The sequence below is a fragment of the Molothrus ater genome, chromosome 25, assembly GCF_012460135.2.
Source record: "Molothrus ater isolate BHLD 08-10-18 breed brown headed cowbird chromosome 25, BPBGC_Mater_1.1, whole genome shotgun sequence".
Lineage (NCBI taxonomy): Eukaryota > Metazoa > Chordata > Aves > Passeriformes > Icteridae > Molothrus > Molothrus ater.
The window spans coordinates 1,898,456-1,916,695 of NC_050502.2; the positions used below are offsets into that span (position 1 = coordinate 1,898,456).

General features: G+C 50.8%; 1 protein-coding gene across 1 annotated transcript; it reads right to left on the reverse strand.

The window, feature by feature from the left end:
* Positions 1-3,691: 3,691 nt before the first annotated feature.
* On the reverse strand, positions 3,692-18,163 carry PSMA5 (proteasome 20S subunit alpha 5). The gene is made up of 9 exons (XM_036398336.2): positions 18,015-18,163; positions 17,029-17,095; positions 12,902-13,028; positions 11,607-11,674; positions 10,914-11,021; positions 10,777-10,835; positions 9,981-10,083; positions 8,926-9,012; positions 3,692-3,949 (listed from the first exon to the last, which is right to left on the reverse strand). Exons 1-9 carry the CDS (start codon positions 18,041-18,043, stop codon positions 3,872-3,874), a joined length of 726 nt encoding a protein of 241 aa, XP_036254229.1. The 5' UTR covers positions 18,044-18,163; the 3' UTR covers positions 3,692-3,871.
* Between the last annotated feature and the right edge of the window lie 77 nt (positions 18,164-18,240).

The following is an 18,240-nucleotide window of genomic DNA, read 5'->3' on the forward strand; positions in this document are numbered from 1 at the left end:
GGGCACTGCCAGGGTGTGATGGGGCTCTGTCTGGGTTTGGAAAGCCAGGTGTGTGCTAAGGAAGGCAGGAGCCTCCCCTGAAATGGAAAATGCAAACCCCCTCCCTCCAAATTGCTATAAATTTGAATTTAAGGGGCTCTCAGGCAAAGATATGGGAGCAGGAATAACAGTTCTTTATTAGGGAAGAAAATAAAAGGATAAAATAAACAATGCAGTGAACTAGAACAGCACTGCCAGAGTCAGAACCCAGCCTGACACCCTGTGGGTCAGGCTGTTGGCAGCAGAACCATTGGAATTGTGGCTCAGCCCTCCTGCAGTGCCAGGGCTGGTTCTGCTGGAGCAGGGATCCTGGAGAAAGGTGCAGTCTCTGCCTCTGAAGATCCAGGGCAAGAGGCAGCTGCTGTTCCTCTGGGCAATCCAGTGCAGAAGCTGTGCTGGTGTTCCAGAATCTCCAGATTATATCCAGGTAGGAATGTTGGCTCCTCCCTCTGGGCTCACATCTCCCAATGGGATGCTGTAGTTCTTATCAGCCATGCAGGGACATTCAATGGCTGCTATCAGCAGATGTCTCCTCCTGATTGAGGAGTGGGTGTGGGAGAGATAAGGAAAATGCCCATGAACAGAAGCCAGCTGCAATTCAATTGCAATCACTTTCACACAGAATTCAGCCAGCTGTGTCTCACAGAGAAGTGTCAGGACAGAGTGACTGTGACTGCTGTTGGAACCCTGGATGCTGAGAATTCCAGACTTTTATGCTGACAGGCTCTGACCCCCAGGAGAACACTGCATCTGTCCTAGGGCCGTGGAGAAGCTTCCAAAATGGAATGATAGAACTGGGATTGTGGGTGTGGAGTTTGAGTAGAAGTGTGTGATATCACAGGGTGGAAAACTTAGTGTTTAAGGTCTTAGAGTGTAGTAATATTCTAAAGATATAATAAAGAAATAAAGAATATAGTAATGTTCTTTATAGTAATATAGATATTACTACAAAGCAAGATGGAGGTTTTTGGGCTGAGGCTGCTCCTTCTTCTTCACCTTCTACTCCATGGGTTTGGGTGGTTTTGTGTAATTGGATAAAAAAGTCCATATTGCAAGGCATGGGTGGGTGGTTATCGGGTTAAAAGTAAAAATAATTTAGGTGTCATTTCTTAATTGGATAGTTTATCCTTAAAAGGCCTTGTAGAGAGAGAGACAGGGCTCCATTTTTAGTTTGTTAGAGTGAAGTGCTGTAGAACTCAGGGTTTGTGAGACTGTGACAGAGATAACAACTGATAAACATCTGAGTCCCAACAAGAAATCCCATCTCACACATTTAATCCTGACCTTTGCAAAAAGCAGCAAAGACTCCTCAAGCAGTTCCTGGATTATCCCCTGCTCCCAGGGGAGCCCCTGAACTGCCCACAGCACTCTGGCTGCGCAGCTTCCTGCTCACAGACAGGACTTCCCCCCTCTCACAGGTCTCAGAGATGTCCATCTGTCTGTCCGTCCTGGGACGTGCAGAGAGGATATCTGTCAGTCTGTCCGTCCCAGGGGATGCAGAGAGGATATCTGTCAGTCTGTCCATCCCAGGGGATGCAGAGGGGATGTCTGTTTGTCTGTCTATCTGCCTGTCTGTCTGTCCATCCCAGGGGATGCAGGCAGGGGTGTCTATCTGTCTGTCCGTCCCAGGAGTTGCAAGTTGGGATGTCTTTCTGTCCGTCCTCCCGTCCGCCTCCTGGTGCTGGCGCCGTGCGCTGGGCGGGCAGGGGGCGGGCACCTCTCAGTCGATTCATCCATTGCGCTTTCTGTCCGTCCGCCTGTCGGTCTGTCTGTCTATCGCCCTGTCCTGCTGTCCCTCCGCCTATCGCCGTCCGTCTATCAGGGGCATGTCCCGCTGTCCCAGCCGGGGCAGCGAGGATTGGCTGGAGGAGCTGTCGCTCAGAACGCGGTCACGCCTCCTCCCCGAAGGCACATCCGCGGCAGCTGATTGGCTCTCGCTCCTCTGTCAATCACCGCCAACCTCCTCCTGTGACTGGCTGGCAGCGTTGAACCCGCCCCTCCCCGCTCCGATCTCTAATCTACCCACCGACAGCCCCTGATTGGCGGGGAGCGCCGGGGCGATTTTTTGATTGGCCAAGGCCATAGGGGCCCGCCCGACCCATTCACAAAGCGCGGGCGGGGCCGGGGGTCCCGGGAGGGGACAGCGCTGGGACCGCCCGGGGCTGGACAGGGGAGATGAGGAGCGGCTCAGCGCTGAGCGAGAGCCAGGCCGAGGCCCCACGCCCAGGCTCCCAGGAATTATTTTATTTTATTTTATTTTATTTCCTTCCTCCCCATCTTGCCTTATCTATATTACTGTATTCCAAATCCTTTTAAGTTTCCCACCCTGTGATATCACACACTTCTATTCAAACTCCACACCCACAATCCCAGTTCCATCATTCCATTTTGGAAGCTTCTCCACGGCCTCAGGTCAATGCAGTGTTCTCCTGGGGGTCAGTGCCTGGCAGCACAGAAAGTCTGGAATTCTCAACATCCAGAACTCCCAACATCCTCCCAAAGGAGAAAAGGCCATTAATAGGTAATTTAGGTAATTTAGGTTCCACCTGCAGGGACAGGTGTTGGATCCAACTCCTAAGGGCAGCACCTGATCCAGTTTATGCCCTTTAAACAGCTCTGGAAGAGGAGACAGGAATTCTCCCAGGAGTTCCAGGAGGGTGCTGGGCTGTGCTGAAACTGAGATTATCAAAAAACTGATTTTCCAGACTTGCTTCCCTTCCTGAATCCATCTGGCACTGGCAAGAAAGGGGAAAACCAGCAGGAGAGGAATTCTTCCTTCTGGAAAAGGCAGAGCTGGAGGTGGGGGGAGATTTGATCAAACACATTTCCTCACTTCCAGCATTCTTATTTCCCAGGACAACCCCAGTCCCAGCTCTCCTCAGCTCTTCCACACCAGCCACTGCTGCTTGGTTCAGGGTGATACCATCATTTATCCTGAAATTGTAATTTGAAATTGAAATTTGAAATCGAATTGATCCTGGATTTTGATTTCCAGGCCTCTGCCCTGCTCAGGGCAGCCCAGAGCAGCTGCCAGGATTGAGGCAGAGCTGCCTTTCCCCACCACCATGATTTTATAGGAAAATACTCTTTTAATCTTAATTTATTCCCTTATCAGACCCAGCTTTGATTCCCAGACACTGTTTTGAGGACACAGAGAGATATTTTTGCTGGACAATAAAAAAACTAAGTGGGATAAGCAGGAATTTTCTGGTGTAAAATAGAGTTAACTCAAAACCCAGTGGTGCCTGCAGGATTTCAGTGGTGAGGGGCTGCCTCAGCCCATGATCCCTGTTTCTGCTTGGTGGGCTCTGATCTAACAAGATTTTTTCAAGCCCTACCAGAAGGAAACACAAACCCCCAGGCTGAGTGTAGATTTCTTTGCAGGGAAGCAGATGGAGCTCCAGGGACTCTTACAGATAAAAAACACTGGAGAAAGAGGGAGGAATGCACTGAGCAGATTAAAAACTCTCTATTTTTTTAAAAGAAGTGTGGAATGACACCTGGATTTCCCCATGGACAGCACCACAAGAGGGAGACTAACTCCTGCAGCAGGCCTGGCAGTGCCCTTGGCACAGCTGCTGTCCCCATCCACCCCCAGTTTGGGCTCCAAATCCCTCCCTTCCCACCTTTCCCCCCCTGCTGAGGAGCCCAGTGAGAGTAACAAAATGATTTATTTCATTCCCTCCTGGGGCAAAGCTCAGTTCTGTCCAGAGTTGGCAGGAGCAGCAGATGCAGGTGCTGTGAGGAGGGAAATCCCAGGAGCTGGGTGAACTGCACCAGTTCCTTTGGTCAGGGCAGGGCTTGGAGCTTTTGGGGGCTTTCTCCCTCTTTTTCAAATATCCTTGATGACCTCCTCCAGCTCCTCTTTTGTGTACATGTGGAATTTCATGCCAGGCTCCACCGTGGCAAGCTGCAAGAGAAGGAACAAGGGGTTAAATGTGGCTGAGGAGAGCAGGGAGCAGCTGTTCCTTCTCCTGATCTGCCAGGCCAGCAGGATCATTCCAGCTCCATGGTGCCCTAAAATAGCTGCCTGCTGCACAAATAGCTTTGAATTGACTCAGCCTCCTCAAGAGGAGCAGCAGCAGGGAATTTCAGTGGGAACTGCTCCCACTCAATGGGGGGAAAGCCATCAAAAACCTCCCAGGAGAGAATTCCTGCCTCTGCAAAGGATTCTGCTCCTCCAGGAACCAAGGGGACAAATCCTGGCTTGTCTGGGAGCTGAGGGGGCTCAGGGAAACTGAGGCAGAGATCTCTAAGGACAACAGGGACAGCAGAGTCAGAGTCAGGAAAAGCCATAAAAACTCCCAGGAGAGAATTCCTGTCTCTGCAAAGGATTCTGCTCCTCCAGGAACCAAGGGGACAAATGTTTCTCTAAGGAAAACAGGGACAACACAGAGTCAGAGTCAGGAAAAGCCATCAAAAACCTGCAGGTGAGAATTTCTGACTCTGCAAAGGAGTCTGCTCCTCCAGGAACCAAGGGAACAAATCCTGGCCTGTCTGGGAGCTGAGGGAACTCAGAAAAACTGGGAAAATGAGGCAGAGAAACTGAGGCAGGGTCTCTAAGGAAAAGAGGGACAGCAGGGAGTCAGGAAAAGCCATCAAAACCTCCCAGGTGAGAATTTCTGCCTCTGAAAAAGATTCTGCTTCTCCAGGAACCAAGGGGACAAATCCTGGCCTGTCTGGGAGCTGAGGGGGCTCAGGGAAACTGAGGCAGGGATCTCTAAGGAAAAGAGAGTCAGAGTCAGGAAAAGCCATAAAACCTCCCAGGAGAGAATTCCTGCCTCTGTAAAGGATTCTGCTCCTCCAGGAACCAAGGGGACAAATCCTGTCTGGGAGGATTGGATGAATGGAGGAAAAGCCATCAAAAACTCCCAGGAGAGAATTCCTGCCTCTGCAAAAGATTCTGCTCCTCCAGGAACCAAGGGGACAAATCCTGGCCTGTCTGGGAGCTGAGGGGGCTCAGGGAAACTGAGGCAGAGGTCCCTAAGGACATCAGGGACAGCACAGAGCCAGGGCAGACAGAAACATTCAGAGGCAGCACCAGGGATGAGGAATACTTGAGTGAGAGGAGGAGCCTGGAGGAGAAACGTGAGCAGAAATATTCACAGCTGGCTCAGGGACGGGAGCCCAAACCAGGGACAGCTGTGCCAGTGGAAATGCCAGGGCTCCAGAGAGAGCTGGGATAGCCTGGAATGAGCTGGGATATCCCATAATAGGTCGGGGTGGGGCAGGACAGGGCTGGGATGGGGACAGGATGGTGTGGTGGTGTTTGCAGGGGTCTCAGGACAAGGGAAGAGATGAAAATCCTGACTCCATGTTTCAGAATGCTATTTTATTATATATATTATATTAAATATGATTTCTATAATAAAATAATAAATATATTATATATTATAATATATATATAATATAATATATATTAAATAATAAATATAATTATAATATTTATTATTTAATACATGTTAATATATTAATATATTAAATAATAATATATATTATATTCTTATTTAATATATTAATATATATTGTATTAATGTATATAAATATAATATATTAATAAGAATTATATATAAAATAATATATTAATAAATATAATATCATTTCCTTCAAAAGAAAATGATATATTAAAACTATACTAAAGAACAGAAGAAAGGATTTCATCAGAAGGCTAGCAAGGAATGAAAAAGAATGATAATAAAATCTTGTGACTGCTCACAGCCTCGACACAGGTGGCTGTCCTTGGTCATCAGTAAAAACAATTCTCTAAATCACATTCCAAAGCAGCAAAACATGGAGAAGCTGAAGCTTTTCAGCTTCTCAGGAGAAAAGATCCCAATGAAAGGATTTTTCATAAAATATGTCTGTGACAGGACAGGGCTGGGATGGGAGTGGGGACAGGGCTGGGATGGGATGGGAGCAGGGACAGGGATGGGATGGGAGCAGGGACAGGGCTGGGATGGGAGCAGGGACAGGGCTGGGATGGGAGCAGGGACAGGGATGGGCTGGGAGCAGGGACAGGGACAGGGCTGGGATGGGAGCAGGGACAGGGACAGGGCTGGGATGGGAGCAGGGACAGGGATGGGATGGGAGCAGGGACAGGGCTGGGATGGGAGCAGGGACAGGGACAGGGCTGGGAGCAGGGACAGGGACAGGGCTGGGAGCAGGGACAGGGACAGGGCTGGGAGCAGGGACAGGGCTGGGATGGGAGCAGGGACAGGGACAGGGCTGGGAGCAGGGACAGGGCTGGGATGGGAGCGGGGACAGGGCTGGGATGGGAGCGGGGACAGGGCTGGGATGGGAGCGGGGACAGGGCTGGGATGGGAGCAGGGACAGGGCTGGGATGGGAACAGGGACAGGGCTGGGATGGGAGCAGGGACAGGGATGGGATGGGAGCAGGGACAGGGATGGGATGGGAGCAGGGACAGGGATGGGATGGGAGCAGGGACAGGGCTGGGATGGGAGCTGGGACAGGGCTGGGATGGGAGCTGGGACAGGGCTGGGATGGGATGGGAGCAGGGACAGGGATGGGAGCAGGGACAGGGCTGGGATGGGAGCAGGGACAGGGACAGGGCTGCTCCCTGGGATGCTCCTGAACTCACAGGCACTGGGCACATGGTTTGACTCTCCAGGATCAAAGTGTATGGATGCAACCAAAACCCTGAAGGAAAGTTCTGGAGCATCCCAGCAGATCCCAGAGCTTTTCCAGGGTGATTTCTCACAACCCCCCCTCTTCACCAGCACAAGGAACCCCTGATCCAGGGCAGGGAGGTACCATGAGGTGTTTTTCCAGGTGTTTTTCCCCACACTCAGCCTGAAAGCTGCTGCCAGCCCAGGTTTCACCCAGACCTCTCAGACAAGGTGGAGACACTTGGAGATGCCACTTTAGGCCCCTCAAATCATGGAGTAGTTTGAAAGGGACCTCAAAGCCCATCCAGTGCCACCCCTGCCATGGCAGGGACACCTCCCACTGTCCCAGGTGGCTCCAAGCCCTGTCCAGCCTGGCCTTGAACATTTCCAGGGATCCAGGGGCAGCCCCAGCTGCTCTGGGCACCAAACCACCCTGGACTGATCCTGGGCCCAACCAGAGCCAGATTTATGCACCAAAACCAGCTCTAATACAAAAAACAAACCTTTATGAACACTAAAACCAGCAGAGACACCAATTCCTTTGCTTCTCCACACCTGTCCCTCACCTTCCCCCTACCAAAGCTTCACAGGGAAGTCATTAATCTAAAATTGTGAAGTCCTCTCAGGCTCCTGACCTTTGCCACCAATGGATTTAACTCTTCCACAGCCACACTTTCCCTCTTCTCTTTGTTCCTAGATGGAAAATGCCACAGCAGCATGGCCAGAGCCAAGAAATGGGAGAGGCACATAGTTCTAGGAAGCAAAGAGCTCTTCAGGTGGCAGATCTTCAGCCAGGGGGTGCCTTGAGTCAATAGAAACCTTTCAATCCTCAGCACATTCCTGCTGTCCTTCCCCCCTGCACCATCCCACCCCACTCCAGGGCTGTGCCAAGCACAGTTAAGCCCTGTTAAACAGGGACATGACATCAGGATACTGTACACATTCCTCTGCCTGCACTGTACCAGGAAAAAATGTATGGCCAAGGGCTGGGAGAGCACCTGGGAAGGAGATTCCAGCCACAAGGCATGATTTTGGGACAGACTATCCAAGTTTCCATGTGCTGTTGGCCTTCCCCTCCAAAGGAAGTTGAATCCCACCAGGAATGGTTCCCCCCACAGCAATATTTAATACAAAAATGGGGTGAATACCTTGGGGCTGTTTAGGAAAAGGTTTCCCAGCACTCAGAGGGAAGGAAGGGGAGGAGAGAGCAGCTCAGGAGCTGGAATGGCACACTTTGGAAAGGTCTGGTGTCTCATAACCCACCCAAAATAGAAGCTAACTCGATAAACCAGCCTGGCTTCTCATCTGCCAGTTACCCCACCCAGTGCAGAGGGTTTGGACCTTTCCCACCCAAAAAGGAGCCTGTGGAGCAGCTCTGGGGGTCTGTGGGTGCTGCCTGCCCCCAGGGCTCCAGGGGCACAGCCATTCCTGGAGGATCCTTGCTGCTCCCACTGTCCAAGGGATTTTTGGCACTGCCCCAGGACTAATATAGCAGCCCAGGAGCTGGGTAATTTTCATTCCTTCTAATATTACAAGCAGCAAGGCAAAAAAGAATGGTTAGATGCAGGGGAAGCAGTCTGGGTGGTATTTGGGTTCTGCTGACTGCAGAAGGTCAGAGAATCCCTTCTGCTCATCCTGGATCTGCCACTGTCATATTTCCTGAAAAATCCTCTTGGCCCAGGATTTCTTCTCCTGGGAAGCTGAGAAGCCTCAGAGAGAAATGAAAACAATAATTATCTGATTGCTTCTCCTGTGTTTGCTGCTTTGGAATGTGGTCTGGAGATCATTTACCGACTGATTATTGTTTGATTGATTTCATGTGAATTGTTTTTAATTAATGACCAATCACCATCAACTGTGTCAGACTCTGAGGAGTCAGGAGCTTTCATTATCATTCTTGCTAAACCTTCAGTCTGTATCCTTTCACTATTCTTTAGTATAGTTTTAGTATAGCATTCGTTAATATAATAGAATGATATTTATAATCATAAAATTATTTATAACCATAAAATAATCAATTAGCCTTCTAAGAACATGGAGTCAGACTCCTCTCATCCTGGGGACCCTGCAAATACCACATGGATCAGCCATGAAAACAGACCAGGCTCTGCACTTCTGGAAGGGAAAAGCTTCAACTTTTCCAAAATGCCCCAGAGGATGTGATGAAAAGGGCAGGAACACCTGCAGGACTTGGCTCAGGAAGCCCTGAGCTGCTCCATTCCATGCTCCAGAGGCAATCCTGACTGCAGGAGGACTCACCTCAATGTTGGTGGCATTTAGCTTCTCCTCCATGACCTGTTTCAGGATGACCAGGGAAGATTTGATGGCTTCCTTTAACGTCATGGACTGCAAAACAAATGGCTCATGGATGACAAGCTGCAGGCTCAGCACTGGCCCCTCTCCCTCCCCTCTCCCAAATCCCTTGAGCCAGGCAGCCAAAGGAGCAGCTTAGCAAGGGATCTGCAGCATCCCTGGGAGACTGGAGCAGGCAGGGCAGGGATATCCACAGAGACAGTGAAATCCTGCCTTTCTGAGACTTAAAAATGCTTCATTCGGACACATAAATCTGGTTAATTTAAAAATGGTTCATTTGGGACAGGAGGGGCTGTTTCTCTTCACCAATTCCCTCCCAAAAAGCCAGATTCCCCCTAGGCAGAAACCTCCATGCTGCATTTAATCTGATAAATCCCAGGCATCCCTAGAGCCAGAGGGATGTGCAGCACAGCTGTGTTTCACTAACTCTGCACTTGAAAAAGGGTTGGCAATCCAGGGAATCCAGAATTTGGGTAATTCGGAGAGTTCTAGTGAACAAATGAGTCTTCCAAGCCACCATCACTAATTGTGCTTTTCATCAGGGTTTGGTTTCTTACCACCCAAAGTGGGCAACCCCCTCCTCATGGGGGAAAAAATTTCTATTTAATATCAAACATGATCAGAACTTCCAGCACAGAAGCTGCTCCCTTCTCTGAAGGTGCTGCTGTGAGCTCAGGATGCTTCCAGCTGTACCCACACAGAGCCTGATGCTGACAGCAGCACCCAGAGCTCAGTTTTTATTAATAGAGAACTTCCTGACATGGCCTTAATTATCTCACAGGCAGAGAGCAGCTGCTGGGAGCAGCTCCTCAGTTGTAGAGATCCTCAGCACCTACTCACAGGATCCTCTGCCCAGGAGTGATCCTGCCCTGAGCAGCTCAGGCCCCTCCTCTCCAGCCCAGTCCTAAATGCTCACTGGGGAGGGAATGAGGGGGTCCTGGGAGGTGGTGAGGTACCCCAGACCCACAGAGGTGACCCCCAAGCCCAAATGCAGCCCTTACCTTGTGGTAAACCTCCTGCAGGGAGCTCTGGGCTCCCTCGGAGGCGGAGCCGATGGCTCTGGCATCGCACTGCACGAACGTCCCCGAGGGATCCATGTGGAACCTGTGGGGACAGGGGGTGACAGCCTGCACCCCATCCCACCCCAGGGCACCCCAAGGACTCTCCCACCAACCCCCAGAGCTCCCTGCACAGCTGGAGCTAGAATTCAGCCCCAAGAGCTCCTGGGCTGGCAGCTTACACACTCTAACACTGCCCTCTTTCCTCAGAGAACCGTTTCCCTTTGGATTTCCCATCTTATCCTAATTTTTTTTTAATAAATTCAGTAAGATTTTTTTCCCTGCTGGAAGGCAGACCTGACTGGTCTGGCTCTGTCAAGCCTTTCCCACTTCCAGTGGGGCCATTTGAAGCGCTGAGTTCAGGTTACAGCTGCTCCAACACCTCCCCAAGGAATGTCACATGGATTATGTTACTGGTGGCTCTGCCGGTCCTTTAGGGAAAGGTACAAATACACTCAAGATGAGGAGAGCTTTAGCACTTCCCTCCTCCCCAGGAAACCACATTTTTAATTAAAAAAGGCAAGGGTTTGGGGTAGATATGATGATTTTCCATGCCAAACAAGCAGGTGGGGCTCTGGAAAAGGGTTTAACAGGATTAACAAACATATCAGAGACATAATGAGATAAACCCCAAGGGGTTGGCTTAAGGAAAACCCCCCAGAATCAAGTCCTTAAAACAGCCTGGGAATTTTGCAGTGGAGGTTTGGTCTTTTCCCTGGATTAAGAGAGCAGAACTCACAGCTGGGGTCCCTTCTCATCCACCCCTCCGAAGAGCAGAGCGACACCGAACGGGCGGGACTGCAGGACAGAGCAGGGAATGGGTCAGACAGGGGGGACAGGGGGGTTCCCCAATCCCCCCAATCCCCCCAGTCCCACCATGGCTCCTGGGTCAGCATCTTCCTCCCCAAACTGCAGGGCCAGGTTAGACACAGCCTGTGTCACACTCTCCACTGTCATGGTCTCGTTGTAGGTGAACCAGTGATTCTGCAGGAAAATCCAAATAAAAATTCCCATTAGCCCCATGTGCCCAAAATATGGGAATTTTATATCCTTGTGTCCCCCCCCCCCCCGCATGGCTGAGGTGGGGGACACAAGGATAACTTCCCTGTGGAACCCAGGGCACAGCCAGTTAACCCATGGAAGCATCAGGGAGAGTGGGATGTACAAAACTCCACAGAAAATTGGATACCAAGGCTTGGGATGCCAATAGGGGAATGCAAGGCTGAAGGGATTTATCCCAATATCTGCTGTGGAAGGAATGTGTTACAGCTCTCCAGAGGGTGGAAAAGTGCTGATATGCAGGAGAAAATCCCAGGAAAATCCTTTGCAGCAGAACAGATTTGTACCAGGGACCTCCAAGCACCTGAGGCATCCAGGAAATTTAAGGGGATAAAAAGAAAACCAATATATCCAATATTTTGCCAGAACACTCAGACAGCCCCTACACTCCCAACAAGCCTCCAGCTTCCCACCAGCTTCTTTGATGGAATGATCTTCCCTTTCCCAAGACTTTCAAGGAGTTCCTGGGATTTGTGCTGCTAATTTAAGAAGAGCGATGCCAGATCTTACCTGAGTCTCCACTCTGGCCTTGTCAATTAAAGTCTTTGCATCAGCTATTAGGCCACTCATGGCACACCCTGCAAGGGAAAGGGCAACCAGGAGTCATTCCTGAGTTATTCCATCCATTATTTGGGATGTGTTTTCTCCCACAATGCCCAAAAACACCAAGGGCTACAGGGAGGAGCTGGTCCCTGAGTGAGAAGGTGGGGAAGGGATTTGTCCCCCTGAGCTAGGCACTGCTGAGGCCACACCTGGGAACAGTTCTGGGTTTCTCACAAGAAGGACAATGAGGAGCTGGAGCATGTCCAGAGAAGGGAACAGAGCTGGGGAAGGGGCTGCAGCATCAGGAAGGGGCTGAGGGAGCTGGGAAGGGGCTCAGCCTGGAGAAAACGAGGCTCAGGGGGGACCTTGTGGCTCTGCACAACTCCTGACAGGAGGGGACAGCTGGGGGGGGTCAGGCTCTGCTCCCAGGACAAGATAGAACAGCCCCAAGCTGCACCAGGGCAGGTTCAGGTCAGATATTCCATTATTTTTTCCATGGAAAGCATGGTCAGGCCCTGGCACAGGCTGCCCTGTGAACACTGCTGGAGTCCCCATCCCTGGAAGGGTTCAAAAAGTGAGGATGTGGCACTTTGGGACATGGATCAGTGGTGGCCTTGGGATGGTTGGACTCCTCCAGATCTTAGAGTGCTTTTCAGCCTCCAGGACTCCATGGAATTGAACCAGGTTTGCTCCAGAACAACCTGCTGGGAAGGGCCCTGGCTGCCCCACAGGCAGCAGAGGCTGCAGGAATCCCAGCACAGATCCCACTCTGGGAGGAGGGGATTGCTTCACAAGCTCCTGGGAGGAGGAAATTGGACTCTTGCCCATGGAGCAAGCAACACAGGAATTTTGGAGGTTTCCTGCCCTTCAGGGTGACATATTTGGTCATGAGCCCATTGTGGGCTGCTCGGGGCAAGGGTGGCATCAGTGATCCTGGAGAAACTGGCTCCAGCCAGGCCCACCACAATTCCCTGCCCTCCCAGAGCTACATTTGGGATGAACTTTCACAAGGGAGGTTACTGAGGCAGGGGGATGGAGCTTCAGCTGCCTCTTTCTGCTTCCTGGAGCTCCCTCCTGCTGCCTTGGAGCCTGCAAAACCAGTGACCAGGAGCTGGTGTGCACTGGGAGGGATGAGCCTTCCTGGCAGGGAGGGCTCACCCCAACACACAACTCCCCAGATTGCCAGGGGATGGACTCTTCTCATAAATAATTCACAATTTTAGGGGTGATCTGATGCAGAGGGATGCATCCCTCCTCCATACCAATGTGGGAGTCGATCTCCACAATCTTCTCAATGCTGCTGGGCTCCATCAGGGGGGATGTGATCCTCTTCTCCACAGCCAGGCAAACTCCCTCTGAGGTCTGGATCCCAATGGCTGTGGAGCCAAGCTGCAAAACACCACCACAGGCTCCAGCTCACACACATCTCACTGCTAACTCTGACTTATTTGCAGGTGTTTTGGTTTGGATTCAATTGTGTCACCCACACACAAACCCACTCTGGCCTGGCATGGTGGATTTTAAAGCTTATGGGGAGGGTGAAATCCATGGGATTCCCATGAGAAGCCAGTGGGTCCCAGAAGGTCCCCCCTGAGCCTCCTTTTCTCCAGGCTGAGCCCCTTCCCCAGTTGCAAATCCTTCAAGCAACAGCAGTTTGTGGAGCCTGTTGAGTGTAAAAGGCCCTGGGAATTCTCCTCTGCCAGAGGGAAAAGAGAATTTTAAACTCTTTTAAACCTTTAAGGGTGAGAGAATTTCCCACATCAGTACAAATCCCTCTGCAGCTCTGGCTTGGGCACGTGGCTTTCCATAAGCTCCTGTTCTCCCCAGAATCCCAGGTAGCAATTCCACCCCAGGACTGCAGGACACCTCAGTGTCACCAGGGCCACAAGCACAGGGACAGATCCCAGGGGCTCCTGGCAGCCCTTGTCTGGATCCTGCTGTGGTCCCACCTTGATCCCATCAGGCCCTGCCTGGATCCCAGTGGGCCTCAACTGCACCAACTTTCACCTTGATCCCACAAATCCCTGCCTTGATCCCAACAGCCCCTACTTTGATCCCACCTTGGGCACACCAACAGCTGCCTGGATCCCACTTTCATCCCACCAGCCCTGCCTTGATCCCACCATGATCCTACCAATGCTTTTCTGGATCCCACCAGCCCTTACTTCCATCTTATTTAATCCCACCAACCTCCACACTGGTCCTACCTTAACTCCACCTTGATCCCACCAACTCCTAAACTCAGTCCAGCCTTGATCCCATCAACAATTACCTTCATCCCACCTGGATCCCACCATGATCCTACTGATGCTTTTGGGATCTTACCAGCCCCTAATCTGCATTTTACCAGCCCCTAATCTGCATCCCACCAGCCCTTACCTCAATCCTATTTAATCCCACCAACTCCCACAGTGGACCTACCTTAACCCCACCAACTCCTAAAGTCAACTCAGCCTTGATTTTACCAACGATTACCTCCATCCCAGCAACAATTACCTTCATCCCACCAGCCCTGCCTGGATCCCACCATGATCCTACCAATGCTTTTTGGATCTTACCAGCCCCTAATCAGGATTTTACCAACCCCTAATCTGGATTTTACCAACCCCTAATCTGGATCCCACCAGCCTTTACCTCAATCCAATTTAATCCCACCAACCTCCACACTGGTCCTACCTTCATCCCACCAGCTCCTAAACTCAATCCAGTCTTGATCCCACCAACAATTACGTTGATCCCACCTTGATCCTACCAATGCTTTTTGGATTTTACCAGCCCCTAATCTGGATCCTATTTAATCCCACCAACCTCCACACTGGTCCTACTTTAACCCCACCCTGATCCCACCATCTCTTAAACTCGACCCAGCCTTGATCCCACCAGCAATTACCTTCATCCCACCATGATCCTTTTTGGATCTTACCAGCCCCTAATCTGGATCCCACCAGCCCTTACCTCAATCCTATTTAATTCCACCAAACACCACACTAGTCCTACCTTGATCCCATCAACTCCTAAACTCAATCCAGTCCTGATCCCACCAACAATTACCTTCATCCCACCTTGATCCCAACAGCCCTGCCTTGATCCTACCAATGCTTTTTGGATCTTACCAGCCCCTAATCTGGATCCTATTTAATCCCACCAAATCCCACCAACTCCTAAACTCAATCCAGCCTTGATCCCATCAACAATGACCTTCATCCCACCATGATCCTACCAATGCTTTTTGGGTCTTACCAACCCCTAATCTGCATTTTACCAGCCCCTAATCTGCATCCCTCCAGCCCTTACCTCAATCATATTTAATCCCACCAAACACCACAGTGGTCCTGCCTTAACCCCAACAGCTCCCCAACCTCCTAACTTGATCCCATTAACTATTACCTGCACTTCCACCTCCCACCAGCCTTGATCCCACTAACAATTACCTCCATCCCACCTTGATCCCACCAATGCTTTTTGGATCTTACCAACCCCCAATCCGGATCCTATTTAATCCCACCAAACACCACACTAGTCCTACCTTGACCCCACCAACTCCTAAACTCAACCCAGCCCTAATCCCACTAACAATTACCTTCATCCCACCTTGATCCCACCATGATCCTACCAATGTTTTTCTGGATATTACCAGCCCCTAATCTGGATCCCACCAGCCCTTACCTCAATCCTGTTCAATCCCACCAACTCCTACACTGGTCCTACCTTAACCACACCTTGATCCCACCAACAATTACCTTCATCCCACCTTGATCCTACCAATGCTTTTTGGGTCTTACCAACCCCTAATCTGGATCTTACCAGCCCCTAATCTGGATCCTATTTAATCCCAGCCCCTAATCTGGATCCTATTTAATCCCACATTGGTCCCACCCTGATCCCACCAACTCCTGACCTCCACCCCACCTTGATCCCAGCAGCCCTGCCTGGATCCCAGCATTCCCAGCACTCCCAGCTCTCACACCGGGAATTTCCTGGCAGAACTGTCTCAGCTGCACAGTGGAATGCTCCCTCCCAACATCCACTTCAAGACATGGGGTTTAATTTTAACCCCAAAATTCCCTGGAAAGCTGCACCGACAGCCACAGGAATGGCAGGAGATCTGTTTTAATTAATCAAACCAGCATGGTCACCAACATCCCCCTGGGAGCTTTAATTCCCAAGTTCTTGATACTTGTATTACTTTTTCTGTTACATTATTACTTTATTCCTCTTTTTAGTGCTCCAAGGAGCTAAAGGAACACAGGGAAGATGAAGTCAGGACCCTTCTCCCCAGTGCAAACACCTCAGAGTTTTTTCCCCTCATCACTAGACCTGTTTCTTCCAAATTTAAACTTGTTGCCAATCAACACCCACATTCTATCAATGTAACAGACAGGAATATTTATCAATTAAGGATGTTTAATCCCCAAAGGCCATTTGGCCCTGCAAAGGTGGATTTGCTCCTAACAACCTCCAGCTTTACCTTTAAATCCACCCAAGAAGTGATTTAGGTTTGATTTGTAGATAAACAGCTTTGGATTGCATTTTTTGGGGATAAATCACAGGGGAGGGAACATTTCACTGAATTTTGGGGAAAATCAATGGGTTTTGGTCCTTCCTGACCCATAAAAGATCAGAGCTGTGGGATGTTTGGCTGGAGGAAACAGACACAGCCTGGATTAGTCCTTGTGGGTTCTTTGTTTCTTTTTTTTTTTTTTTTTCAATTTTTATTGGGGTTCGGATTGAAGGTTTTTGAGATGATAGTTTGTGTTCAGATTTAGGTATTCATTGTTTCTTATCAATGTTACAGAGTCACAGCTGTGAGTTTTTTAGCTGTTTATTAGTAAGGTACAAAATGGTTAACTATCTCTTGTCATAAGGTCTTTTAAAGTTAAACTATCTAATTAAAAATTTTACTTAAATTAATTTCTCTTTTAACTTAATAATTGATTTATTGAAGCCTGCAGTGTGGACTTTTCTGTTTAATTATAAAATACCACTCAAATCTATGAAGAAGAAGGTAAAGAAGAACAATTTGTTTCTACTCTAAAGCTTCTGTTTTGCTTCATATTTATTATTATATTTTAAAACCCCAAACTTTAAGTTTTCTATTCTGTGATATTACACACTTTTAATTAACTACACCCTCATAATTCCAGTGTTATTAATCAATTTTGGAAGCCTTCTTTACAGCCTCAGGTTAAATGCAATGTTCTCTTGTGGATCTGTGCCTTTCAGCAGAGAAAATTTAAAATTCTCAGCATCCAGGGTTCCAACAAGTCCTGAGCAATCCCTGCATGGGGCTGGAAGGAGCCCAGATTTGGAAAGGAGATTTTGAAGGAAATCTTTGAAGGAAACTCTGAAACTTTGAAGGAAACTCTGAAAGAAACTTTTTAAAAAGTACCTTTATGGCCTCGATGGCATATTCCACCTGGAAGAGCCTCCCCTCTGGAGAGAAGGTGTTCACACCCCTGCAAGGAGAGCACACAGTGAGAAGGGCAGGAAACCAAGGCCTTGCTCAAGGGTGAGGCCACCTGGGCACAGGTGGGGCAGGGGACAGCAGGGCCATGTCCCCTCAGCACAGGACAGCCACAGGGTGGGACCCAGGGTGGTCATGGACTCAAGGAGAGCCAGCAGGTCAAGGCACAGGTGAGAAGCAGGTGGGGTGTCCTGGAACACTTTGGAATGTAAAGGGAGCACCAGGAGCCAGACCAGGTCCTGTTTGACCATGGGATCCTGGAATCCTTAAGACTGGAAAAGTCCTTGGAGAGTGGAAAAGTCCTTTGAGATCATGGAGCCCAACCTTCCCCCAGCCCTGCCAAGGCCACCGCTCACCCCTGTCCCCAGGTGCCACGTCCACGTGGTTTCTGAGCCCTCCCAGTGATGAGGACTCCACCGCTGCCTCAGGCAGTCTGTGTGAGGGCTGGACAGCCCTTTCCATGAAAAAATTCCCAACATCCAAAGGAAACACCCCTGGCCCAGCCTGAGGCCGTTCCCTCTCCTCCTGTCCCTGTTCCCTGGGAGCAGATCCCGACTCTCCCGGGCGTCCCCTCATGTCAGAGAGTTGTGCAGAGCCACAAGGTCTCCCCTGAGCCTCCTTTTCTCCAGGCTGAGCCCCTTCCCACCTCCCTCAGCCGCTCCCGGTGCTCTGTTCCCTTCCCAGCCCCGCCGCTCCCCTGGGCACGCTCCTTACCCCGGGTACCCCATCCCCGCACACCACGAGCTCCCCTCGCCCTCGCTCCGTCCCATCCTGGCAGCCCCGGTCCCGCGGCAGGGCTGCGGGCTCCCGGCAGCTCCCGGTGCGATCCCAGCACGGGAGGCGCCGGTGGGGGCGGCCCGGACCGCTCGGGCCCAGGCCCGTGACTCAGCCGCGGCGTGGGTGGCACTCACCGGTCGTACTCGGAGCGCGTGAGGAACATGGCGGCGGCGGGGCCGGGCGGTGCCGGCGGATCCCGGGGACTCCGGAGGGGCCGGGGGGGCTTGAGGGGTCCTGGGGCACCGGGAGCACCGCGGCCTCACCGGGGGCTGCAACGCCGCTTCCGGCCCCGAGCAGCATTTCCGCCCGCGCCGCCCACCCATTGGACAGCGGCGCTGCGGTTCGACCAATAGAAGCGCG